Source organism: Lutra lutra, chromosome 1 (genome assembly GCF_902655055.1).
Source record: "Lutra lutra chromosome 1, mLutLut1.2, whole genome shotgun sequence".
Classification (NCBI taxonomy): Eukaryota; Metazoa; Chordata; class Mammalia; order Carnivora; family Mustelidae; genus Lutra; species Lutra lutra.
In genome coordinates, this window is record NC_062278.1 from 167,810,214 (window position 1) to 167,836,483 (window position 26,270).

General features: G+C 46.5%; 2 protein-coding genes and 1 long non-coding RNA gene across 5 annotated transcripts in view; 1 reads left to right on the forward strand and 2 right to left on the reverse strand.

Moving 5' to 3' along the window:
• NR2C2 (nuclear receptor subfamily 2 group C member 2) overlaps nucleotides 1–9,576 on the forward strand; it is a 90,363-nt gene extending 80,787 nt beyond the window's left edge. For all 3 annotated transcript variants that reach the window (XM_047743863.1, XM_047743855.1, XM_047743872.1), the window contains 3 exons: nucleotides 3,697–3,834; nucleotides 4,995–5,100; nucleotides 8,023–9,576. In XM_047743863.1, coding sequence (XP_047599819.1) covers nucleotides 3,697–3,834; nucleotides 4,995–5,100; nucleotides 8,023–8,197 — 419 coding nt within the window. In that variant the 3' untranslated portion in view covers nucleotides 8,198–9,576. The remainder of the gene's footprint in view (nucleotides 1–3,696; nucleotides 3,835–4,994; nucleotides 5,101–8,022) is intronic.
• Nucleotides 9,251–14,717, reverse strand: LOC125108300 (uncharacterized). The gene is made up of 2 exons (XR_007129870.1): nucleotides 14,155–14,717; nucleotides 9,251–10,607 (listed from the first exon to the last, which is right to left on the reverse strand). It is a non-coding gene; the product is annotated as an uncharacterized LOC125108300 (long non-coding RNA).
• Nucleotides 14,718–16,720: 2,003 nt separating this feature from the next.
• On the reverse strand, nucleotides 16,721–25,919 carry MRPS25 (mitochondrial ribosomal protein S25). Its single transcript, XM_047743888.1, has 4 exons — nucleotides 25,659–25,919; nucleotides 23,051–23,157; nucleotides 17,782–17,869; nucleotides 16,721–17,079 (listed from the first exon to the last, which is right to left on the reverse strand). The coding sequence occupies exons 1-4, from the start codon at nucleotides 25,790–25,792 to the stop codon at nucleotides 16,887–16,889; spliced, it is 522 nt and encodes a 173-aa protein (XP_047599844.1). The 5' UTR covers nucleotides 25,793–25,919; the 3' UTR covers nucleotides 16,721–16,886.
• Nucleotides 25,920–26,270: the final 351 nt, after the last annotated feature.

Consider the following 26,270-nt stretch of genomic DNA (forward strand, 5'->3'; position numbering starts at 1 on the left):
GAAAAATACAGTTCTTACCTACTTTGTTTCTCTTCCCTGCGTGTCTTCTTTACTACTCACACAGATCACTTCTGACACATGTGGTCACCAGTGTGGTGGGTGTTTTCCCCACAACAGGCACTTCTCTGAGATACCAGCTGGGTATCCAATATTTTAACTCAATTCTGTCACTGTCAGACATAGTGTTAGTGTCAGATCCCACAGGATAAGGGCTCAGTCCCACAAGATCCTCCCCCCAACACACACACACACACGTATCCAGGCTATCACTTGTGCTTCTGATTAACCCACTATATAAACTGGAGGTTGTAGCAGCCCTTGGGTTGGATTAATGCACTAGCACAGCTCACAGAACTCAAGGATAGAGGATACAGATGAACGGCCAAATGAAGAGCTCTATGGGGTGAGGTCTAGGAGAGTCTCAAGCACAGGAGCTTTTGTCCCTGTGGACTTGAGGTGCTTCACTCTTGCTGTGTGTGTATGTGTGTTCACCAACCTGGAAGCTTTCTGAACTCCATCCATCATTCATTCCATTTCTAGCCCCTCTCCCCTCTCTGGATGATGAGGGATGGAGCTGGAAATGCCAAGCTTCTGAGTGTTCCTTTTCTCCCCAGGGGCCATTAGGGGTCCCACCCAGAGATACCTCAGTGGAACAAAAGATGCTCCTAGTCCTCTTAACACTTAGAAATTTACAAGGGTTGGAGGAGCTCTTTGTCAGTGATAAGGTCAAAAACAAATATTGGGGGCGCCTGGGTGGCTCAGTGGGTTAAAGCCTCTGCCTTCGGCTCGGGTCATGATCCCAGGGTCCTGGGATCGAGCCCCGTATCGGGCTCTCTGCTCAGCGGGGAGCCTGCTTCCCCTTCTCTCTCTGCCTGCCTCTCTGCCTACTTGTGATCTCTGTCAAATAAATAAATAAAATCTTAAAAGAAAAAAAATATAAGACCAACAGATGCTGCTAATGCTCTTATCACTTAGAAATTACAAGGACTTTGAGAGCTCTGTGTCAGGAACTGGGGGGCAGAGACCAATATACATATTTTCTGTTCTCACAATGGGTTACCCTTTCCTCTATAACAAATTCTCAAGAGCCCTAAAGGGATTGTGTGCAGTTAGGTCCCTGGTTTTCCCCAAGTGAAACAGCAAGTGGAAGAGCTGGATACAAACTTGGGCCACACAGACCCCTAGTCCAGAACATAGTTGCCTCACACACTTGCTCTCATGAATGAACAAGTGACTGTCTTCTAGAAAGATCTGTGGCAACCATCTAATGTCTGGCGGCCTAGTCCCAACTGCATCTGGACCAGGAGATAGCCAGTGCAGTCTATCCACGTCCTCTGAGTCTAGAGTGAACCAAAGACATGGTCTCAAGGCAGCATGCCCAGGATTCAGGACTAATACTTGATGCTGAATTGCAGCTGCTACACTTTTAACTAAGCATTCGAGATGTTTGATTATCTAGGATTCAAGTGAATAGTTATAACTTTGTCTAATACTTTTTTGGAATAGTAATATAAAAGTGAGTTTTTTTAATTTAAAATTTTTTAAATTTTTTTAAAGATTTTATATATTTGTCAGAGTCCAAGCAGGGGGAGCAGCAGGCAGAGGGAGAGGGAAAAGCAGGCTCCCCACTGAGCAGGGAGCCCGATGTGGGACTGGATCCCAGGAGCCTGGGATCATGACCTGAGCCGAAGGCAGATGCTCAACGGACTGAGCCACCCAGGCGTCCCTAAAAGTGATTTTTTTTTTAAACCCTATAACATTTTTTATATATGTTAGATTTTTGTTATATATAAGTTAGATTTGTTCACAAATGAGAATTAGTTATTATTTATTTATTTAGGGAGAGAGTGGGGGAGGAGGGGCAGAGAGAATCTTTCTTTTTTCTTTTTTCTTTTTTTTTCCCCCTGAGAATTTTAAGCAGGCTCCACACCCAGCGAGGAGCCCAACACGGCTTGATCTCACCACCCTGAGATCATGACCTGAGCCAAAATCAAAGAGTCAGATGCTTAGCCGACTGAGCCACCCAGGCACCCCTTAATTATCCTTTATCTTCTTTTTTTTCCCCCCGCAATAACAGAATTCATTGTTTATGCACCACACCCAGTGCTCTATGCTGTATGTGCCCTCCGTAATACCCACCACCTGGCTCCCCCAACCTCCCACCCACCCCCCTCCCCTTCAAAACCCTCAGATTGTTTTTCAGAGTCCATAGTCTCTCATGGTTCATCTCCCCTTCTAATTTCCCTCAACTCCCTTCTCCTCTCCATCTCCCCATGTCCTCCATGTTATTTGTTGTGCTCCACAAATAAGTGAAACCATATGATAGTTGACTCTCTTTGCTTGACTTATTTCACTCAGAATAATCTCTTCCAGTCCCGTCCATGTTGCTACAAAAGTTGGATACTCATCCTTTCTGATGGAGGCATAATACTCCATAGTGTATATGGACCACATCTTCCTTATCCATTCGTCCATTGAAGGGCATCTTGGTTCTATCCACAGTTTGGCGACCGTGGCCATTGCTGCTATAAACATTGGGGTACAGATGGCCCTTCTTTTCACTACATCTGTATCTTTGGGGTAAATACCCAGTAGTGCGATTGCAGGGTCATAGGGAAGCTCTATTTTTAATTTCTTGAGGAATCTCCACACTGTTCTCCAAAGTGGCTGCACCAACTTGCATTCCCACCAGCAGTGTAAGAGGGTTCCCCTTTCTCCACATCCCCTCCAACACATGTTGTTTCCTGTCTTGCTAATTTTGGCCATTCTAACTGGTGTAAGGTGGTATCTCAATGTGGTTTTAACTTGAATCTCCCTGATGGCTAGTGATGATGAACATTTTTTCATGTGTCTGATAGCCATTTGTATGTCTTCATTGGAGAAGTGTCTGTTCATGTCTTCTGCCCATTTTTTGACATGATTATCTGTTTTGTGTGTGTTGAGTTTGAGAAGTTCTTTATAGATCCTGGATTATCCTTTACCTTTTAATTGCATGTGATAATACCAATATCTTCAGGAAATGTCAGGAAGATTAAAACAGATAACATATAAAATTGTTTCCACAGCTAAAAAAAAAGGTCAGCATTTAATGATCAGGTCCATAAACCTTTATTAAATGCCTGCATAGACTTAGCCTGACAATGCTAAGAATCGATTTACCAGTCTTAAGCACAGAATAAAAGGGATTATCAGTGGGGCGCCTGGGTGGCTCAGTGGGTTAAAGCCTCTGCCTTCAGCTCAAGTCATGATTCCAGGGTCCTGGGATCGAGCCCCGCATCGGGCTTTCTGCTCAGCAGGGAGCCTGCTTCCCCCCTCTCTCTGCCTGCCTCTCTGCCTACTTGTGATCTCTCTCTCTCTCTCTCTCTCTGTGTCAAATAAATTAATAAATAAAATCTTTAAAAAAGGGGGCGGGGGATTATCAGTTTGTACCTACAGGCTCTGCCAAAGGTAGGGCCAGGGAGAATCGATGGTCTAGGGGTTTGTTGCTGAGACAGAATATACGGCAGAGTGGCATTTGGGTATACCTGTTGTCACTTCACCTTCACCTGGAAAATGAGGCTCTTAACCATCTTAAGGTAACTGGTTTTCCGTTAAAAAGGAAAATAATTTTCTCTTTCAATCTGTGGCTCCTCAAAGAAGCTAATGTTATTGTTCTTACCAGCCTTTCTCAGGGGGTTCTGTGATGTTCATTTCTAGATAAACTTTCTGGAGACCGGATAAAGCAAGTCATGGAGCACATCTGGAAGCTTCAGGAGTTCTGTAACAGTATGGCGAAGCTGGATATAGATGGCTATGAGTATGCATACCTTAAAGCTATAGTTCTCTTTAGTCCCGGTAAGATATGTGGCGGGGACTCAGAAGTTTTCCACCTGTCTACTGGTATTTCTGAACATGAACCTGTTGTCAAGTCATCAGCCAGACTGTAACCAAATGTTCTCCTAATAGGTGTGCTTTGCTAGCCAACATAAACACATACGTTCTTTTAAATTGCTACCTTTATAGTCCCAAAAACATATGCCATGGTGCCTGGTGACTTCATATGTTGAATAGATTTATTCTGTATCCTAATTTAAACCATTGGCCAAATAAGACTTTGGCATACCAAATAGAGTATACTACCATCCAGTGTCCATTTTTCTTTTTTTTTTTCTTTTTTCATTTTAGACAGCATGAGCGGAGGAGAGAGGCAGGGGGAAGGGGGATGCAGGCTCTCTGCCTAGCAGGGAACCCCACATGGGTCTCAATCCCAGGACCCAGGGGTCATGACCTAAGCCAAAGGCAGATGCCCAGCCATCTGAGCCACCCAGGCACCCCCTCAGTGTCCCTTTTTTGTTTTGTTTTGATTTCTTTTGCTTTCCTTTTTGCCAGTTTTCAGGCTGTCAGCCTATGTCCTCCAGTAGAGACTCAAAGTGCCCAAGTTCAGCTGTCCCTGTAGGTTAGCACCTGAAGAAGAGGCAGGACTGTCCAGCTGGCCTCACTGCCCCCTCTCATCTGTTCTCGCTAAACCTCCAGAGGTTACTAAGGCTGGCTCTTGTCCTGACTGCTGTCCTTGATAGCGGGGTTTGGACACAGCTTAACCCTCCCTTCCTCCCCAGCCATCCACTCGTGAACAACAAAATAGCTAATATAAATGGGAGAAATTCTGTGATTAAATATGTAGGAGGTAAAGGATCATTTGTAATCTTGGGTGATAGTTCTAAAACTCTGTTTTCTCAAGTGGTAGGAAGCCAGGTGTCCAGAAGCAAGCCAGGTGGGGCTGCTGAGGCTGGTGTGACCACTGAGGAGCCCAGCCCCCTCCTTGTAACCTTGGCCAAGTACAGAGCAAAAGCCAGTGTTTTAGCAGTAATATCCAAACCAGACCCCCCTTCAGGGTTCAGTCTATAATGTACTTGAGAAATTTGTCAAAGGTTTAACTAAAAATAAGTACTAAGAAGTCTGCCAAGTGAGACTTTCCAAATACATGGGGCAATCTGGGGGCACTTTTCTTTTTTCAGATCACCCAGGTTTGACCAGCACAAGCCAGATTGAAAAATTCCAAGAAAAGGCACAGATGGAATTGCAGGACTATGTTCAGAAAACCTACTCAGAAGATACCTACCGGTGAGGCATACAGATACACGGTCTTGCTGTGGGGCAGGAAGGAGCGCAGCTGCAGCCTAGCCGCAAATATAAATTGACAGCCTTCCCACCCCTGGCAGGCTGGGAGAGCCTCCTTTTGATCACATTTTAATTCCTGCATTTCATGGGTGGTAACTCTGGAAAGTGCTAGGTGGGAGGGTCCGGAATCCTGGGCCATTCCAGTGTTGCTGGTAAACAGTGGGTAAGACCTTGGGCTGCTCTTCCATAACACGATGAGGGGTTGGAGTCATTCCTGTGTGATTTCCTCGGGGGCTGACAGGGACGCCCTTGCCCGGAAGAGCAGCCCCCTGCCCCTCTGGCCTGCATCCGCTGAAGAGGTAGAGCCAGCATCTTTCACAGAAGAGTTTGCATTGACAGAGGCCAAACCTGACCTCTACAGATGAGTGAGTGGGCTATAGAAAATAGTAATTTTGCCCTCAGGTAATTGATTTTCTTAAGTCCCTTTATTTGGGCAAAAAGTTAATTTGTAATATTTGTAACGGTTGGGCAACAAATATATGTGTACATATACACATATATGTGTATGTATACATACACACACACATGAGCCTTTCTCATGCAAATCTCAATAGGAAAGTTCTCAATTAAAGTAGAAGGCCTGGCAGGCTTTTCAGCCAAAGAGTGGAGGAGCTCTTTGATCATGACCACTTCCAACCCACTAGAAGCTACATGAGTTACCGAGCTCACATCAGGCAAACTAGTATTTCCTTGCTGGCCCTGTTCCTTCAAAGTAAACCCTTGATCAGAACTGACCAGGAAGATACATGGCCCCACCTTCTTTATTTGTGTTGCCTTCACTGACCTCAGTCCATAGGTACCCCGTGGAATGAAAATGCCCCAGGCCCTAGGAAGACCATTCCTGTGGTGTGACTGTGGGGGGCCTGTGGCTGGCCCTGATGGCAGAGAACATCCTCTGCCTTAAACACAATTCCATGACCCAGACACACCTTTTGCCAAAGCAGGATCCATTTTCTCCTGGAATCACTGAAAACCTCACCATGACTCTCATAATTTCAGCCTCAGAACATAGGGGATTGGTAATGAACCCACATGTAGTTCATAACATCCAGCCAGATATGTGGGCAAGCTGTCGCCTGAGAAGCCATGGGCCTACTCCCACACCATGCCCATGGTCAGAAGATCATGGAAATGCCCCTCTGGTGGCTGCTGGCAGGGCCACAACACACTAGAGTCATCATGACAACAGCAGCTCTCTGGTCTTTGAAAGTAGGTGTTTCTAAAAAAAATCTAGTCAGGGACCCAGGGATGGAGGAGGTGGCCAGCCAAGTGATTTGGGACCAAAAATGAGAGAAGGGAGGCTTTCTCATAGGGCTCAAAGTTCCCCCCAAAAAAAGGCTCTAGGATGGCTGACATCTGTTTCTGCATTCATTATTTTACTTTTTCCCGTCTTTATGCCTTTTCTCGTACTATTTGCTCCTCCTGAAATACTCTCCCATTCTTCCCCACTGTTTACATCTCTGCTGAGAGAAACCTCAGCCAGCCTCTAAAGCCCAGCTTTAGAGGGCTGTGCTGGTGTCCCCTTATACCTTTGTGTGTCCTGCAAGACCACAGTGGCTGGACAGATGGAAGATGGTGCTGGAATGCTGCTTGCATAATAGATGTATTCTCTTTTAAAAACCAGTGTTTACTGTAGAAAAAATTACAACATTCTGGAAAGTAAAATGAAAATGTCCATACAAATACCACCATTCATAGATACCTGTTAATGTTTTATGCATTTCCTTCCAGAAGTTTTTTTATATTTATGTAATTGGAATCATAAAATACAAAGTAAGATTTTGTAACCCTTTGTTCATGTAATGTTCAGCTGAGCATACTTCATCTTTTGTGGCTAAGGAAATGCTGTAATTTCTTTAACACTTTCCCATTGATGAAATTGAAGGTTATTTCCCGGCCGGCCCTGCGGTGAACATCCTTGCACACATGGTTCTGTGCAGTGGCTGTGGAACACAGTCACGTGCTTCAGATACAATGTCTGTGGCCCACCACGACAGGGTCACCATGTGCCCTACCACACAGGGTGTTTACAAACTGAAGATAATCTAATGCTTTATTTTTAATTATAATGCTATACGAGAGTGGGAATTAGGGGAATACGGAAGAGAAGTAGTTTAAGTAAAGGCACTCCCAAGTCCCCAAACCCAGAGGCCAACCATTAACATTTTAGTGAACATCCTTACAAATACTTTTGTATGCATGTCACACAAACCTGCACAGTGAGACTGCGCTGTGCTTGCTGCTTCCCAGTCTGCTTTTATTCAAGCTGTACATCATGGACTTCTTTCCTTACCACTGATAACACATCATCTTTATACTTTTTAGTGGGTCTATAGTGATCTTTTAAGATTTTTTTTTTTTTTTATTTGACAGAGATCACAAGCAGGCAGAGAGGCAGGCAGAGGGAGAGAGAGAGAGAGGGAAGCAGGCTCCCTGCTGAGCAGAGAGCCCGATGCGGGGCTCGATCCCAGGACCCCGAGATCATGACCTGAGCCGAAGGCAGTGGCTTAACCCACTGAGCCACCCAGGTGCCCCTATAGTGATCTTTTATATGGAGACACATCACACTTTATTTTAACCTATCCTTTATTGATTTTCAAATTTTTCTTTCTTGGTGGGAGAGGGGAGAATTATTTAAAATGAGGACACATTTGTACAGACATCTTTATACTTAGTTTTGATTTTTTTTCTCTCCTGATAAATTCCTGTAAGAGGAACTGTTGAAATTTTAAATACAAGGGGTAGATCAAAGTTCAGTTTGTTTGGTTTAATTCCAAGCAGCGCAGACAAGGTCCCAGGAGCCTGTCCAGGGAGAAGTCTGAAGGGCAAAGAATCCCCTTTCTCTAAGGACCCTTCCTTTTACAGATTGGCCCGGATTCTTGTTCGCCTGCCAGCACTCAGGCTGATGAGCTCCAACATAACAGAAGAACTTTTTTTTACCGGTCTCATTGGCAATGTGTCAATAGACAGCATAATCCCCTACATCCTCAAGATGGAGACAGCAGAGTATAACGGCCAGATCACCGGAGCCAGCCTATAGTGAGCACCACACGCCTGCCGAGAAGCAAAAGGATCCTTCCAGGACTGCTCAGAGACCGAGAAAATAAAGTAATGGTATTTTGGTATGTGCAAATATTTCCAGTATGTTAGCCATTTCCTACCTGGTTTCTTCTTATCTGTTAATCACAGACAATAGCAACTAAAAGACTAGTAGGATCCTTTCCTGCCATAAGAAATGTTTTAATGCCTTTTGATGAAGCAGATTTTGGAACAATCTTTTAACCCAATTTGTATTTAGAAATTCTCAAAGGGCAAAAAACAGAGTTTTATGATGTCAGAGACTAGTATTAAACAAAACTAAAAGAACCTAAGAGAACAGTATGTGTGTATATATATTAAAAATGTCCTTGGAATTAATAGCTACTAATTACCAGGGTAATAATATTAGCACTTTCTAAGCACTTCTTATCAATGCGTAATGTTAGCAACATCTTGCCCTTGGGCAGGACAAATGGAAAACTGTATATGTCTTTTGCCGAAATGCTAATAATTTCTGTGAAAACGCACTAGGGTACAGGAGACAATCATTTATGTTTAAGAAGAGATGGCATCATTCCTAATTGTATGCACACATTGGTGGTGTTGAACTAAATTCCTATGAATGAATGAAAATGTGGTTCATCTGTATCATGCAGTAAGTGGGAGTGTGGAGGCACAGTTGGTGGTGACCCGAACTGGAAGCTTCCTCAGCTTTTGAGTTGATGACGCTTGTCAGCTTCCCTGACCTCTGGTTCTGGTCTATGACGGGCATCTGCAGGCTCCTCCAAACCCGGGGCTCCTTCTCATGACTGGTTCTCAGAATTGGATTACAACCAGTCAGACATTAACTGCCAGTTCGTGCTGCAACTGAAAGCATCCCTACATCACCTCCACCACTCACGGCAGACAGAGCCTTCTGACCAAAAAGTGCAAGGTGGGCATTTTGAACCCAACAGTAATTCCTGAATGCAGTCTGGGGCAGTTGCTTGTTGTTCAGACGGAGTACAAAGGCTCCCTTCTCACAGGGTTTCCATTCCAGACATCCCCTTGAGAAGGGCTGTATTCCTGCAGCTCACTCGGATCTGTGAGGGGATTTGGGGCCAGGGGGTGGGGGGCGGTGCAGGATTTTGCTGCCTGGCCAGGGTGGTGGTGGTGCAGCTGAATGGAAGGCTTCTCGGTTGACCTTAAATATCAGGGTTTTCCACAGTGTCTCCAGACTCAGCACTTCTGTTGGCAATTCTCTGAGTGGTACTGGTACACCGTGCACTTTGATTCCCCCAGGAGTGTGCCAGCAAAAAACCCTGGAGCATTTTAGGTGATGGATGCAGAAGCAAGCTACCTGCTCTTAAAAAACAAAACAACAACAAAAAAGAACAACAGGAAAAAAAAAACCCTTAACTCCCAAAGTTATCTTCTTTCTCTTAAGTTATAGCAACCATCGTTTACAAGAACAGAATGCAGTTATAAGGAAGTTCTCTCTAGAGAAGAGACCCATAAATTCCCATGGATGCGAGCAGCGGGCATTTCCTGCTTGGGAAAAGTGCCATGTCCAAGACCCGGTCAGGTATTCTTCATTTCCTTTCTGTATAGCCCAGATTAAGAAAACAGCTAAAGTGAAATTTGCGTCTCCCAGATCTTTTGATCACATGGTATCCAAAAAGATCCCAGTGCACTTCCCCCTGCCTCTCAGGCACTCTCGGCCTGACTCAGGCCATCGAGGTGGGGCCTAATGTGCTGTGTGGGTGCCCGGCCGGGCACTGCCTTAAGACAAACAGAATGCTCTATGCTGAAGCGTTAGCAGCACTTTGTGAAAGTCTAGTGGGAATTAAGTGGGGACAGTATCTCCCAACTTTTAAATTCCTATTTGTTTTTAAGTGTATTATTTGTAGTTCTTGTCTTGGAAGCAAATTTTGTAAACAGTAAGGGTGCCCATTATAAAATGATGGAAAGAATTTTAATTTTGCCAGCTTAAATTTTTGGTTTTCTAAATTTGATTTAAATTTCAAAATTAAGGAAAAAAGAAAAAAAAAAAACAGCCAGGACAGTGCAGTAAGGGCAGGTCTGTTTCGTTTCTGCTCAGGAAGGATTTTAGCAGAGGCTATTTTCAACCGTGTTTATGCATCTTACAAGCAAGTTGCCTCTTTTCTGTTCTTTTCATTTTTTAATGTAAGCGTGTCTGTTGATCACACAGCAGTTCTCTGGGATTACATGCTATGTCACATCTCCTAGATCTGATTCTCGGTGTTGGGGAAAAGGCCCACCCCTTCTTCCTGGGGGGTAGCCCTGGGAGTCCTGTGTCCATTCAGCTTATAGACTCAGGTTGCCATCAGATACTGGGACAGCTTAACCAAGACCTTGACTGAGGTCCCAACCACACCACTGCTGAAGGATTTTGGAGTAAAGGTGACAAACTGCAGAAAAACTGAACATGTGGGTGAGTGAGTGCCGGACCCTGGCAGGACAGCCCTGGAGAAAAATCAGTTTGGCTTAGAGGGTTGTTGATTCTGACCTGGTCCTGCCTCTTGAGTCCCTTTGCTGATGGTGGCGGATTGCAGTGGACCATTTTGGCCTTGAACACTCATTCGTTTCCCAGATCCTCTTGGCCTTACTGTGAAGTAGCCTTTCCCTGAAGATCATGTTCACACAAGCTGATTTCTTGCTGCCCCAAATCATTTCACACTTTTTGATAGCAGGTCCGTCCCATCTTGTCAGATTAGTTAAGAGAAGCCCAAAGTCCAGAACTTAATTTAAAGGGGTCCCTAGCAAATACTGAGTTTCAGCTTTCACAAAGGCTCTTATCCCTCATTTGTAGTCTGTGAGTCTAGATTTAGTTAGGGAAGGCCAGCCCTCTACTGAGAGTCTCTGAGTGAAATGAGCCAACAACAGATTCTTCGGCACACAGCCTGCCCACGTGTCCCTTCTGCTTGCCCGGCCCTTCCTTTGGAGGAGAGGTCCACTAGTGAAAGGAGGTGGGAGTACGCATCAGTGCTTCTTGATGAAATGGGCCCTTTTCCAGTGGAATCTCAGATAAATGCTAGACAGTTGTACGTTGAAACTGTGGAGGTCGTTACACAGAATCATAAAACAGGACAGGAAGAGACTTAGAAGTAAGTCCAGATTACCCAAACAAATGATACTTTCCAAGTTATTCCACCCTTCTGATTTGCAGTTTGTATGTGTGTCTGTTGGGGGTAACCATTATTTATTATCTAACTTCTGCCATGAGGCTGTGATTGGGGTTCTTTAGGGTTTGGGTTTTTATATTTAATTACAGGCGTAGTCACTTGTTGCAAGAGGTTATGTAAATGCCCTCAAAAGGGACTGTCTTCTAGCTTGTCAGTATTAAATGTGAACTCTGCTCTGAGGCAGTTGTCCACAAGCCACGGTGAGAGCGATGGAGGTACCTACTCCTGGGTTCCCTGAGGCGGTGGCCACACGCTGGCTAGAGGACATGGTTGCAGCCACAGCACAGACTCACTCAGCGCTTTTTGCCTGTGTCGGGGACAGCCACGGCAGGGAGCTAAGAATTGGAAGGGCTATACCTAATGCTTTTATTTTGGGAGAAAAAAAAAACATCCTAATCCTTTGGGGGAATTTCCAATAGAGCAGTCTTGTTCCCAGCCTGCCCTCTGCCTGTCCTCAGCCAGCCCTTGGCTATGGATCCTAGTTCCAGGACCTGATCAGATCAGAGTCCAGAAGCTTGTCACCCACTTGCTGGTAGAAAGGGCCTCAGGTACAGTGGGGCTGTAGATGACATTTCAACTCTTCTCTAAATCTAGACCACGAAAAGTCATCTTCTTACCTTCACTTTCATCCCAGCCGGGGGGGGGGGGGGGGGGGGGGTAGATAGTGCCCTTGAGATCCTGGAAAGGTTGGAGCAGGCCGGGCAGATGCCCATATGCTTCCTTTGTCTCACTTCCAGTCTAGATTGTACAGCTCTTTGAAATGTCTTAACTTTGATGTAAATTTGTAAAGCCAAGCCCTCCTTGAGACAGACTGGGTTTGGGTCTTTTGTACACAGGGTTCTGGACATCCTCACGTGTGCCTCCTGCCGGCACACACTTGTGCGTGTCCAGCCCTGGGGTCCCTTCAGCGGCATTGTGCGTGTACAGATTTATAGGCTTGTATGACTGAATGAATGTACATGTGTTTATATCTTCTATATATGTACAGTGTATATAGTGTGTGTATGTGTACATAGATGTATATTATGTATACAGACATGTAGCCATGTATCCAAAGTTCCCTTATGTTTTAAAGAGAGTCTATGATAGAGTTGCTAAAGTACATTGATGTGGGTGTTCCAAGGTCCCTCAGCAGGATGGATTTGCTGATATTTTAACTCCATTTTCCTTTGGGTGAGCCTGGCTGGGAAAGGCCATGAGGCAGAATCTCCATCCTATACCAGGGAAAGTTCCAGACAAAAGGTCATTGCTATGTATTATATATTCTCTGGATTCACACAGTGGCCAGGAAGCTAGAAAACCGTTTATCCTAAAGTCAAGAAAACTAGGTGGGGAATCTTTGACCTGGCTGCCTGTTTATGGCCTGACTAGAAGGAACTTGGCGGCTGGAGCTGTCGGCTTTCCCAGGTACTCACTCTGTTATGTGGTCCAGAGATCAGCCTCATGGTCACAGATTCAGAACGGTCCATGTGCTAGGGCCTGCTTCCCAGGTCTATGCTTGCTCTGGACTTAGCCATCGGCGGGCACTGCCCTGTGACTCAGCAGATTCCTATCTCTAATGCCAGTTGAAAAAAATCTACCAAATAGTCTTTTAAAATAAGCATGAATAAGATAACTAACTTATGGCATAGAGGTTACAAATTTTAAATCACTTCTCTAACTGTAGCATGTGAATAAAATCCACTGACATAAATCCTTTCTATAAATCAATTTAAAATTCTCAGATAAAATGGCATTTTAATATGGCTATTTGTACCCTTAAAGCTACAGATGCTGGGTCTATTCTGATTAAATTTCCCCCCCTAATTGGGCTTTAAGCTGAGACACAGCACTCGGGAGCCAGGGCCCAGCCCAGCAGAGCTGCTTACAGACCTGGGACACGGGGCCTGCCTGGCCAAGGGCTGCAAGCTGGCCCGCTGAAGGGAGTCCCCAGGGAACTGCACAAACTTACATAATCCACAGGTTTTCTGGGTTTTTTTGTTGGTGATGGTTTGTTGTTTGTTTTTTTAAATAAGCTACTGAAATAGTTTGAAAACACTTACATTGAGACCATAGTACTCAGTGCCTTTTGTGAGACCGTGGGTCATTTAGCCTTCAGCTTCCCCTCTATTGGATATTAAAAACAAACAAAAAGCTCCTGCTGCTTCACTGGCCTCATCCAACAATGCTTATTTGACCCTTGCCCCGCCCTTGCCTGTTGTGACAATCAAGCTATGGAAGGTGGCTTTCCAGTTAAAATACAAGAGGAAGCTTGACAGTCTCTAAATGAATCTTCAGAATAAACATTTTCATTTGGGGAGGGTATATTTTAACAGCAATCTAAGAATAATTAAACTTTGAACTTAAGAAGAGTATCTTGGGGGTGGGGAATTCCTGAGATACTTTTAAAGCCCAGCTAGGCTTTCAGTTCTGAAGCCGATAATCTGGTGTCTCAATATTTATACATACAGCATAGAAACAAATGCTGTAAATACTGGGAAAAAATGTTCGGCAACATTTATCAACTGACAGGCTGTGATAAGCTTCATATTTGGATAACATTTGGAAGTAGTAAGACTTAGGTTACAAATGGCTTGTCTTAGGATCATATACTCACTCCCCATTTTAACGACCAGAGCATCCCTGGACTCAGATGCTGCTGCCACATACAGCCCAAGTGCTGGAATATTTTTCTACAGTCTCTGTTCTCCCCATTCTCTTGTAAACCAGTGTTCAACTAGTTTTATAATTGAAAAGCTGCACATTTTTTCATAGTACAAACCATAGTTTTTACCTGTAGTTTGGACCTCTCTGTTAAAATGTAATTGCATTACCAGCCCTTTTAAAAGACATCTGTTAAAGGAAAATTCGGGTGTTAGATTTCTTGGGACCGTTTCTGTAACTTCTGCCCTTCACAATATAGAAAATACTGTTTATGCCATTACATTTTAATTCCAGGTTTAAAACCTGTTGAAAGCTGTAGCTTGAAATCAGCTTTGTTTATGTGATGGCATTTAAAAAATAGCATGTTCTTTTTAAACTGAATTTTATATCTAATCAGTGTCTTCAGTCTTGAAGAAGAATTTGCATTGTTGTGTTTGTATATAGAGTATTGCAGTGCATGAATTAGCTTTATGCATTTTATTAAATGCTGTTTCAATGTGGCATTATTGTTGTGGCTTAATACTACTACCTAAATGAGGTTTATACTATTAAAAAAGTGGATTAAAGACTAAATGTGCATCTTCTCATTTCTTCTAACAGTAAAAGCAGTAACGCCTGATCCCCAGGGGCACCGTACTCTCACCCAAGTAGGTGGTGGGGAAGCCCCCCGTGGTCAGAGCGCCATGGCTTTCCACTCACCTTAGCCTCAGCCCAAAGGGACTTACCTCTCAGAGTCCATGTGCTGGCCCACTGGACTTGTAAACACCTTTAGCAGAAAAGGTGTGGCCTTTTCCGGTGGAGAGGCCCTTGGTGTGTACTCCTTGGTGTGGAGGTCGAAAAGCCAGGCAGCCGGTTCCAGAGCAGAGCACCCTGGGCTGCCCGACGACACCGGCTATCAGCACAGATGCTCCAGAGCCAGGCCTCGCACCAGCACTGCATCCTGTAAGGGTAAGAACTATCCAGAATAAAAGCATTTTCTTCCAGTTGTAGAAGTTGGAAAGAACTTGCTCAGTATGTCATATGACCTCTCACTTTACCAGTGAGGATTCTGAGGTCCAAAGTCAGATTCTTGGCAGAACCCATCAGGCAGCCAGATAGCTTTAAAAGGCCCTGCCAGGTTGTACTTGAAATCAGTCACTTCAGAAGAACAAGGTCTAAAACCACGTGAACATCATTTGTGCGAAGAAACAGATATCAACTCCTCAGAGATTTTTTCCTCCCGTTTTTATAAATTTTAAACCCATCTTTCATCTTTTACCATTACTAAACCGAGATGTTAATAAAAGACAAAGGTTTAATAAATAAAATCTTAAAAAAAAAAAAAAAGACAAAGGTTTAAAGAGATAACCGTGCCCCTTGGTTGTGCTTATTTCAAGTCTCTGTAAAGAGAAGGGTGGCACGGTCCCATCAGGCACTAGACCCTTCTCTCTGAAGAGGATCTTGTTTCCAGGTCAGCAACCTTTCTGGGCCCCTGTGGGCTATGGGTGGAAGGAGTACTCTCCTAATGCTGGCTCACTTGCTGTGCAGACAGACCAAAGGGAACAGACTCTTTCTGAAAAGCCCTAGCAGCTGAGAGCATAGCTGTGGTCGGCTGGGCGTGGTCATTAGAAACAAGACAGAAGGATTACAGTGGACAGATTTCTCTCTCTGCTCATCCTCCACAGTGGAAAAGGCGGGCCGGGTGCCCTGTGGTGTGGACCTGTGATTAGACACAATCCTGGTGAGCCTACAGCCATCCCAGAACGCACGGCACACGCGCATGTGCGCCCACCGGCCAAACCCCTGAATGCCAGTCTAATGCAAAGTGACAGTAAACCACAACCTGAGCATCAAATGTAAAAGAAGCCAAATCCCTCCCAATGGGCTGACCCCCAACATTTATATAAAACATTCTGGTTCCACATCATTTCCATCTACCATGCCATCTACCTCCTGACTACCCCCTGCAGGGCAGAGTCCCTATGTCCACCTCCACGGCTCCCCAGGCCAGATGGTCCTTCAGTTCGGACCCGCTAAACCTTAGGTAACCAATCCCTGAGGGCTCTGGTGTTGCCTGAGGGCTGAAGCCAGCATCACTCAGTGACCATAGCATTCGTGTCCTGTGAGGAAAGAACTAGGCAGACGCTCCATAAACCCTTACCCCTCTTCCAAACCTTACAAAGGCTTGAGTGAGCAAGAGGGCAGACGGAGGCAGCTTCCAACCCCAGCCCTCAGAGCAGGGCCCTAAAGTCTCAACCAGCCAGCCCCTTCACCTTTCCCCCGTCATGGTCTGCAAACCTACCTGTGAGTGGGCCCCAGGGCTGGGGAGAGGTGGCATCTGGTCTCATCTGTGCCCGTCACGGGGCATCCTGCACCACTGGCAGCCAGACCTCTTGGGAGGAAAGTGAGTTGGCTTCAGTTTAAAAGGTGAGGGCTGATGCAAGGTTCGCCCTGGGATTTCTGAAAAAAGCCCAAAGAGCCTGAGTGGAGGGGACTTACACTGCGAACCACCTAGCTCCAGCCAAATCCTACCAGATCCACCCCAGCAGCTCCTGACTCTCCTGAGCAGGGCCTAGAAGAAGAATCAAAGCCAACAGACACCAGGAGAGGGCAGCAGGACCAACACAGGGATGTCAGCGGGCTGTGGCCTTAGACCTTCCCCATCCCCACACAGGCCTTTCTCCCGTGCCCATCGGACCAGACACACACCACCGTGCTGGAGACCAGGAAGCCTTTTATTGACCTGATAGAGCGGAGATACTCCCCCGACCCTCCCATGTCCTTTCACACAGGTGTGTGAAGGGGATCCTCTTATGGCAGAGAGTTTTTTCAGAGTCCCTCCAGGGACAGAACCAGGGGCTTCCCTGGGTGTGGCCTGGGGCCTCAGTCCTGGGTGCTGGCCTTCAGCATTGCTTTGTACTTCCCTGTCAGCTCCTTGGGTAATGGTACCAGGCCTGGGCAGGGGACTTGCCCTTCCACCTCGCAGATACACTCCCGCAGGCAGTACTTCCGGGGCCCAAAGTGGGCTGGGTGAGAAAGCTGCTTTTTCTCCTGCTCCTCCTCCTCCAGGGTTTCCCTGCCAAAAAGCACAGACAGTAACTAGGTGTGGAACAGTGCTCTGAGCCTCTAGGCAACGTGGGACTTCTTGGCCAAGTGCACCCCATCAGCGGCCAGAGAGAACTGGCTCTCCCGTGCCTCTCAACCCGCCCCTCAAACCCAAGGTCTATCACCCCTCCACCTGGGCCTCCCAAGTTACTGGGCCCACACGACAGTGGTCAGCCTCCCTCTCGCCTAGAGACAGCCCCAGCTCTGAGTCAGCACAAGGTCAGGAGGAAGAGGCCTGCAAAGGCCTCTGTTGTGCTTCCTCCAAAACGTACTTTCTTGGCTTCCCTCCCTATCCTCTTTGCATCCATGTAAAGAAAAAGGACAGATCCTAACACATACCGGGGTTAGACACCCACCAGCTCCAAGGAGAGATACCAAAGGACAGGTGGCTGCAACCACCCAGGCAGGTGTTTCCATAGCACCTCAGCTTCCCATGGAGCTGAGGACGTAGGAAGGTCTCTGACCCAGCACCTCACAGGGCAGGGAGGTAGAGCTCACACAGGCTCCGTGACTTACAGCCACACAGCTGGGGATCTGGGGAGCGGCAAAGCCCGATGGAATGGCCTCTGCAGCCGGCACGCTCTGGCTGGTGGGTGCCCTCCTGACGCCCGTTTTCCTCCCTCATTCCGTGCTGAGACATTTGCTCCCCTCCAGGTCAGCCCCAGCAACTTACTTGCTCTTCCCCAAGATTTTTTTGATGTGCTCCACGATCTCCTTATTGCTCTTGGTCTCCACATCCACAAGGACCTGCTCCCCAGAATCTGGAAATGGGAAGAAAAAATGCTAAGGACTAGGCAGCACACTCCTCAGCCTCAAGTCATGGTGACCGGTTTGCTTTCAGTGGTGAAGCATTTTCACAAGATAAATATGTTTGTCTATCTAACCCATAATGCTACCCTTTCCTCCATATTTCTTTAAACATAAGCAAATCTGAGGTATGTGCAAAAGCACACTATTTACTTACTTTTATTTATTTGAGAGAGAGCACGCACATGCATAAGCAGGCACGGGCAGAGGGAGAGGGAGACACAGACTCCCTGGTAAGCAGGGAGCCTGACGCAGGGCTCAATCCCAGGACTGAGATGATAACCTGAGCTGAAGGCAGACACTTAACCAACTGAGCCACCCAGGTGCCCCATAAAGCATTTATTTTAATGGAAACTTTAATGGAAAGCAGTTTTCCATTTCCATGTTCACGGATAGAAGAGTCAGTATCATTAAGATGACAATTCTTCCCAAACTAGGCCATGGATTCAGTGTAATCTGTATAAAAATCCTAGCAGGTAGTTTTGTAGAAACTGGTAAGTCAAGTCTCAGATTCATGCAAAGGACCCAAAGTAGCCAGAACAATTTTGAAAAATAAGAAGATAAGAGGATGTTCATGTTCCAATTTCAGATTTCTTATAAGCTACAGCAAGAAGACAGTGTTGGTATTAGCCTAAGAACATACTACAGAGCAACAGAACAAAACTGAGTCCAGAAATGAACTCGTATTTTTGGCCAACTGTCGGCAAAGATGCCAACACAATTCAACGAGGGAATGAATTAATTTATACCTTTACTTCACAGCATTTAAAAAAAAAAAAAAAACAAAAAAAACCTGAAAATGGATTAGACACTTAAATGTATGAATTAAAACTTCTATAAAACTTTTAGAAGAGAACACAGGAAGTCTTCATAGCCTTCTACGCAAAGATATTTAGGTATGACATCAAAAACATGGTCCATTAAGGAAGTAATCTGATAAATTAAAATTCATCAAAGTTCAAAACTTGTGTTTCAAAAGATATTAAAAGCTGGGTCACCTGGTTGGCTCAGTCAGTGAAACATACGACTCTTGATCTCAGGGTTGTGCTTTTGGGCCCCACATTGGGTGTAGAGAGGAGCCTACTAAAAATAAAAAAATTTAAAAATCCCAGCAAGCTTTTTTCTAGAAACTGACAAGCAGATTTTTAAAGTTAATATATAAATGTGGGTACCGAGGTGCCACAATCAGATAAGTGTCCAATTCTTGATTTTACCTCAGGTCATGATCTCTGGGTTGTTGAGATCCAGCCCTGCATTGGGCTCTGTACTCAGAGCAGTCTTCCTGGGATTCTCTCTCTCCCTCGGCCCCTCCCACCTCCTCACACACTCTCTCTCTCTAATAAATAAATAGATCTTTTTTAAAAAGTTAATATATAAATGCAAAGAACATACAATTGCCAAAGTAATTTTTTGGGGAAAAAAAAGTTAGATTTAGAACTACCTAATGCTAAAGACTTACTATAAAGCCACGAACCAAGACAGTATGGTATAAGCCCAAGGACAGACATACAGATCAGTGAGAGGATGGACTCAGAAATATAAAGTGATATTTTTGCATGATAAAATACACATAACAAAAATTACCATTTTAACCATTTTAAAATGTGTTACTCTGTAGTTTTTATTCCCTTCACAGTGTTGTGCAGCAATCACCATTATCTAGTTCTAGAACTTTCTCATCACCCCAAACAGAAACCCTACACCCATTAAGCCATCACTTCCTACTCCCATCACCCCAGCTCTAGCCGGACAACCACTTCCATCCCTATGGACTTGCCCATTCCAGACATTTCATAGAAATGAAATGATATTATCTGTGGCCTTCTGTGTCTGCCTTCTCTCACCTGGCTGATGTTTTCAAGTTTCACCTGGGTTGTAGCATTTGCTGTGACTTTGTGCCTCTTCATGGCTGGTAATATTCCACTGAATGGGGCTATATCAAGTTTTGCTTACCCATTCACAGTCGACTGAGTTTTGATAAAAATGCCAAGGAAACTAAATTAGGGAAAGGAAGGGTCATTCACCACATGGTGCTAGAACACGTGAGTATCCCAAACCTAAAACCAAAAACAAGCCTCAGTCCCTAGCACACTTAATCCATAAAGAACTCAGCTTCTAGCAGAGACCCAAATATGAAACCTACAACTATAAAACTTCTAAAGGAAACAGAGGAGAAAATCTTTGCTTCCCCCCCACCCACCCGGAGTAGACGCAGACCCCTGGACAGACACAAAAAGCAGGAACCATTAAAAAAACAAAAACAAAAAAAAACATCAAAAAAACTGACGAGCTAGATTTCTTCCAGGTGTAACTCATGCTCTCCCAAAGACCCTATCAGGAAAAGCAAGCCAAAGGCTAAGAGAAGAGTCACAGTGCACCCATCTGGCCAAATGACCTCACCCAGAATAAAGAAAGAACTCAGTAAGAAAACACACAGCCCATTTTTTTTTTAATGGATAAAAATTCTAATAGACTCTGAAAGAAATCTACAAATAGCCAACAAGCACATGAAAAGATATGACAAAATGCAAATTAAAACTCTGATGAACACTGAAAGGCTAAAATTTAAAATATTTGTTTAAAATTTAAAATATCAGTTAAGCATGGGACTCTTAGTTTCGGCTCAGGTCATGATCTCAGGGTCATGAGATCGAGCCTTGTGTTAGGCTCCACGCTGGGCATGGAACCTGCTTAAGAGTCTCTCTGTGCCTCCGCCCGCCCCCAACCCCGACCCTGCTCATGCCCTTTTTAAAAAATAATTAACATGGTAAAGAGAATGACCCCAAAATATGTCCCTGTCCTATTCCCCCAGAATGTGTGATGAGGTCACCTTAGTGGCAAAAGGAGCCGTGCAGACATGAGTCAAGTTAAGGCCTGACGTTGGGCCCATTCTCCTGGATCATCCTCCCAGATCACGGCCTAAATGAATCCCATGGAGAACCAATCCTGGTTAGCAGTCCAAGCAAGGGGCGCATGACTATGAGAGGCCGGCCAGACAGGCCATGTTGCTGTCCCTGAAGATGGAAGAAGGGGCCACAAGCCAAAGAATGGGGGTGGCCTCTAGGAGCTAGAAAAGCCATGTGAACAAATTTGTCCCCGAGCCTCCACAAAGGAAGGCTCTGCTGACACCTTGATTTTTGTCCATGTTGGCCCGCAACAGAAATGGAAGAAATGTGTGTCACTGTAAGCCACCAAGTCTGTGGTAATTTGTTACTCAGCTGCAGGGAACACACAGGTAACCGTGGGCAAGGAAAGGGAGCCACTAGGGCTCCCAGGCCCTGCTGACTGCAGGGTGAGACACGCATTCGTTGGAGCAGCAGCTCGGCAGTGTCTAAGAACATTACATACTGAACTGAGGGCCCCGTAGCCCTGCCCCGAGGGGAACAGAGTCCCTAGGTCCACAGGACAACTTGTGCGGGAAGATGATGAAGCATGCCATCTCTGAGGAACCAGAAGCCAGAAGTGGCCCTCGACAGCCACGGAGGCCTTCCTGGGGGAAGCAGCCGCCCACAGTCCTGAGGTCTGGGGCCTGGACGTTTAGGCCCAGCATGGAGTAGGAACGTCCAGCAGGGAGTGGCCCAGCCTAGCTCAGGCCTGCGCCACCACGAGGCGCCTCCCACTAGACTTCCCTCCTCCTCCCTCTCCGAGAGATGTCCGACCTGCTCTGCCATCCAAAGACTTGTTCTGCCCTTCCCTCCCCTCATCGCCAATAAATCCACTTCTAACTCTGCCTTGACATCGAACAAAAACCCCAGTGTCAGCAATGGGGGAATGGGCAAATAAACTGGTCTCTTTCTATACCTCTTGGCACTAAAAATGAATCACCTACTTATATACGTAACAGATGAGTCTCAAAAACCAGAGGAGTAAAGGCCAGATGCCGCAGAATATATACCAGGAAACTATTCACGGGAAGTTCAGAAACAAAACAGATCTAAAGAGAAGTCCGAACAGTGGCTGCCTCTGGCGGAAGGGGGAACTCTCTGGAAAGCCACACACGGGGACTTTCTGGAGTCAAAGAGATGCTCTATATCATCACTTGGGAAGTGGGAACACAGCTACCTAACAATTGTCAGAATTCATCAATTTATGCACAGAAGACCCATGTGTTTCATCATGGGCAAATTGTACCTCAATGAAATTGTGTAAAACGCAAACACAAAATACATACGCAAAACTGCTACCACACCACCATCCTCTTCCTCCCCTGGCCTCACTCTAGGTTTCCTTCACAGCACTTACGCCCTGGCATCCTGCCTGGGTAAGCTTCTTGTCCCTTCTGTCTCCTCCAGCTAGGATATCATCCCTACAGAGGGCAGAGACCTTCGTCTCCACAGCTCCCTGTCACCCCAGATGCTGGCCTGGACCCAGAGGCCACTTCATACATACGTGCCGAATACATTTAACAACAGCATCATTCTGCTTCCTGAAGCGATTCCCAAACTACACATGAACTGGTTCTTGTAACCACGTAAGGCAGATGTTGGACCTTCCCCTGAGAAACAAAGCAATGGGAACATAACTCGCTCAGGGTCACAATGACTGAGTAGAGAGCGGGGCCAAACAATCCGGTCTGACCTCCAGGCACTGAGCCCAACAGAACTGAACAAACATTCACCCTGCACCTGGTGGGAGGAGAGCATCATGTAAGTGTGCGCTCTGGGGAGGACACACGGATACCGGCACTGCTCAAGAGGACACGGCCAGCACTGAGTGGACAGCTGGGGGAGACAGAGAAGGGCCAATGGAAGGGGACAGGGAGCGCTTCCTGGAAAAAGTGGTGCCCAAGTGGAGTCTCAGAAAGATTTTAAAAATCAATAAGCAAACCAGCAAGGGGATTTCCAGCAGAGGGACCAGCATGAGCAAAGGCAGCAAAGCGAGGTATGGCAAGGTTATTAGGAAAAACCAGCCCTACACTGTGAGGCACGCAGAAAGACATGGGGGCAATAAGAGATGGGGCTAGAGAAACAGGGCAAGACTCCAGACCTCAGTGCCCACTGTGTGCCACGGTCCAAAGCCAGTGATGGAAGTAAGGGACGTTTGCAAGAGTTCGGATCTCAGCTCCCGCAAGCGCTATGGTGGGAGGAAGGGATGGGAGGAAAGACCATCCCAGCCTCAGCAGAGGCCACACTCACCCAGATAGAACCTCAGGAAGGGGGACGGCGTCATGTTCTTAAACATCATGATCTGGACCCAAGGATTTTTGTACTGGATCTGAGGTATATTGAAAAACACAAACTTCCTGCAAAAGGGAAAAAAATTAAACCTGTGAAACAGAGTTAACTTGAAATACTGTGCACTTGTGTATGTTTTGAGGGCGATAGGTCAGAACTTTCATCCAATTCTCAGGGGACCCTGGCCCAAGAAAGGCTGAGAAAAGCACCCATCAGGAATTTATTAGTATATTCTCCTAACAGTGGGTGTCAGGACTTGTGGCTTGTCATTTGAGGGGAAAAACATCGGTATCCCTGCCTCACACTGCACACTAACTGAGCAGGGAGCCTGATGAAGGGCTCGATCCCAGGACCTGGGGATCACTACCTGAGCCGAAGGCAGAGGCTTTAACCCACTGAGCCACCCAGGCGCCCCTGGCAGGTAACCTTTACTTGAGCACCTGCTGTACATGCCAGACTCCTTAGGCATTTTAATACTTGAATCCTCACAAAAACCCTTAGTTTTATAACCAAGCAAACAGGTCAGAAAAGTTAAGTAAACTGCCCTAAGTCACAAAACCAGTAAACGAAAGAAGAGGGCTGTGTGTGGCTGGACTTCAGCCCCTCTTTGATCACCATCAAATTATCAAACTCACCTAGATCCTGAGGCCCAGGCTGGACACAGAATTCAATAAATGCTAGCAGCTGTTACTTTTCTTACTGCACCCAAAAGGCAAGAACATCTGGCAGAGGTGAGCAGGGACCTAGCCCTCAGACACTAAGGCAGCTCCCCACAAAACCTAGCAGACACCCAAGACTATGGCTGGCCTGGACTAGTATACTGGTGTACTTGGAATGGAGGTGATCCAGGAAGGGAGAGCTGACATACTAAGGGTACATGAACAAGCAAAGGCCGGTGGGGCTGGAAAGGGCAAGTCAGGCGGACTCAAACCAAAAGGCACAAAATCCACAAGGGCATACACAGGTGGGACAGACAAGGCTTTACCATTCGGAACAATGAAGCACAAAATGGCTGTTTGGCTCTTACTTACCTACAGCATTTTAAAATACTTGAACTGCCAAGTGTAAGGCCTGCAGGCTTATTCTGATCAACCGATCATTTTAAAAACCAGAGATTTATATAAAAATCTGAATTTCTGGCTCCTTGACAAGTCAGAAATTCTCCATGGGGCCCATGGCTAAGCCCTAGCCAAGCAGTGAATGGCCCCTTGTGGTGGCACGTTTTCCCAATCTGAGCGGGCCCATGGTACTGCCCCACCTCTGCTGACTCCTAGCGTGGGAGGATGGGACACACAGTGAGTTACGAAGGCGTATATGGATGCCCATTCAACCCTAGAACCAGGTCTTCCAGAAGCCATCAACCCACCTGATCCCATGCAAGCAGGTACAAGTTTTTGGCTTCACCTGTGGACAACAGATGGCTCAGAGGTAGCTTCCAGCTATCCTGAAGAGCTGTGCAGCAAAGGCCCCTCACCATGGGGGACCATGCCCTATAGGGAGGACTTCCCCTATCCCATTTTGATCCACCCCATACACCCAGTCCCAAAGCTTCTGAAGGACAAGACTTTCTTCTTAGGCACTGTTGAATTGCATGGGGCCAAGCATTCAGTAGGCACCCAGTAAATTTATACTTAATACCTGAAAAGCCCACATTACTGCTGCTGCCTCAAGGTTCAATTCAAACTTTTCTTTTCTAAGCTTCCATTTAAGGAGTTCTCACTCTGCTCCAGGCAGAAAAACCACCTCGAGGAGTTTAAGGTTGGGGGGGGCAGATAATGGAGCCTAGGGACTACACAGCTGACATAATCAATAACGAGGGGGATCAGTCCTGCAGCTGAGAAGCCCCTTCAGAGCTACCACTCACAACCACTCACTAGCCAGCGTGGTACCTTGGACAAGCAAGTTACCTAACATCTCCGTTCGTTTCTTCACCCCTAGAATAGGAATAACCATGGGGCTTCTGTAAACATCAAATGAGACAATGCAGGACAAACATTCAGAACCACACGCTCCATAAGTGCTAGCAGCTGTTACTTCTTTCAGTACATCCCCATAGCGCCTCTGGACATAGGTATCATGCCAGTTTGGGACAATGAGAGGGACCACCTCGCCCAAAGCCAGCACTTGTTAGACTTGGGACCTAAACAGGGTCTGTAGCCTGTGGGCCTGATTCCCCTCAGAGTAGAACGTGCGCAGCTGCTTCCCACCACTCGCCTGCCAGGCACAGGTAGTTAAGGAGGCTCCGGCCTCCCCGGGTTAGCCTAGTCTTCCACCGGGGAGGTAGAGGGAGGTGTGGGGGGCCCTTGTTCTCCGCTCCCCGACCTCAGGCACGACTGCAGCTGGCACAGCGAGACTCTGCTGTCCTCTTCTCGCTGAAACCTGGAGCAAGCGGCTTGCTCCTCAGTCTCCTCGTCTGTAAAATGGGGCCAATGGCACCCAGCTCAGGAGACCAGCCCCGGGATTAAGTAGCACCCAGAGCACTCCAGGTCTCAGCGTTACTAGCACATCCTAACAGTGAGCAGGGTACGTCCGCGCGGCCTGGGGACGGCCTCGAAGGGCTCAGACTGACCTGGCACCCTCGCCCAGCTCCCCGTGCGTGTTGTAGTTCACCGTCATGACCTTCACTGAGTCCTTGAACACCACGTCCCCCTGGCTCAGGTACTGGAGGGTGCGGCGAATCGGGAAGCGGCCCTTCATGGGCATGGCAGCAAAGGGGTCGGGCCGCGAGCTTAGCGGCGAGGAGAGACCCAAATCAGCCTACGCTGCCTGCCTGACAAACCGCACGCCGCTTCACCTCCTCGGTGGTTTCCACTTCCCGCGCAGACGCACAGGAGACGCCTCCCGGCGGGCAGCGCGCACGCGCCGCGAAGGGGCTTGGAACTTGTAGTCCCGACTAGCGTTGGCTGAGGGTTTGGGACGGAGATCCTGCTTGTACATCTTCTGTTTGGAACACCCTCCCGGAACGTTTGCTTTTCACGCTCTGTAAATTAGCCTGTCACCACCCCCACCTCGCAAGAGAAAATATTTCAAATAGACTTAAACTCGGTCAAACAACAGAATTACAGTTGGAAATATATCAGGAGAGCTGCGTTCAGATGCCAAGTGGGCTACTAACTTGCTCTTCAACCTCAAATAAGTCAGTTTTTCTCTCTCAACTTCTCCGGATTCAAAATGAAGTGTT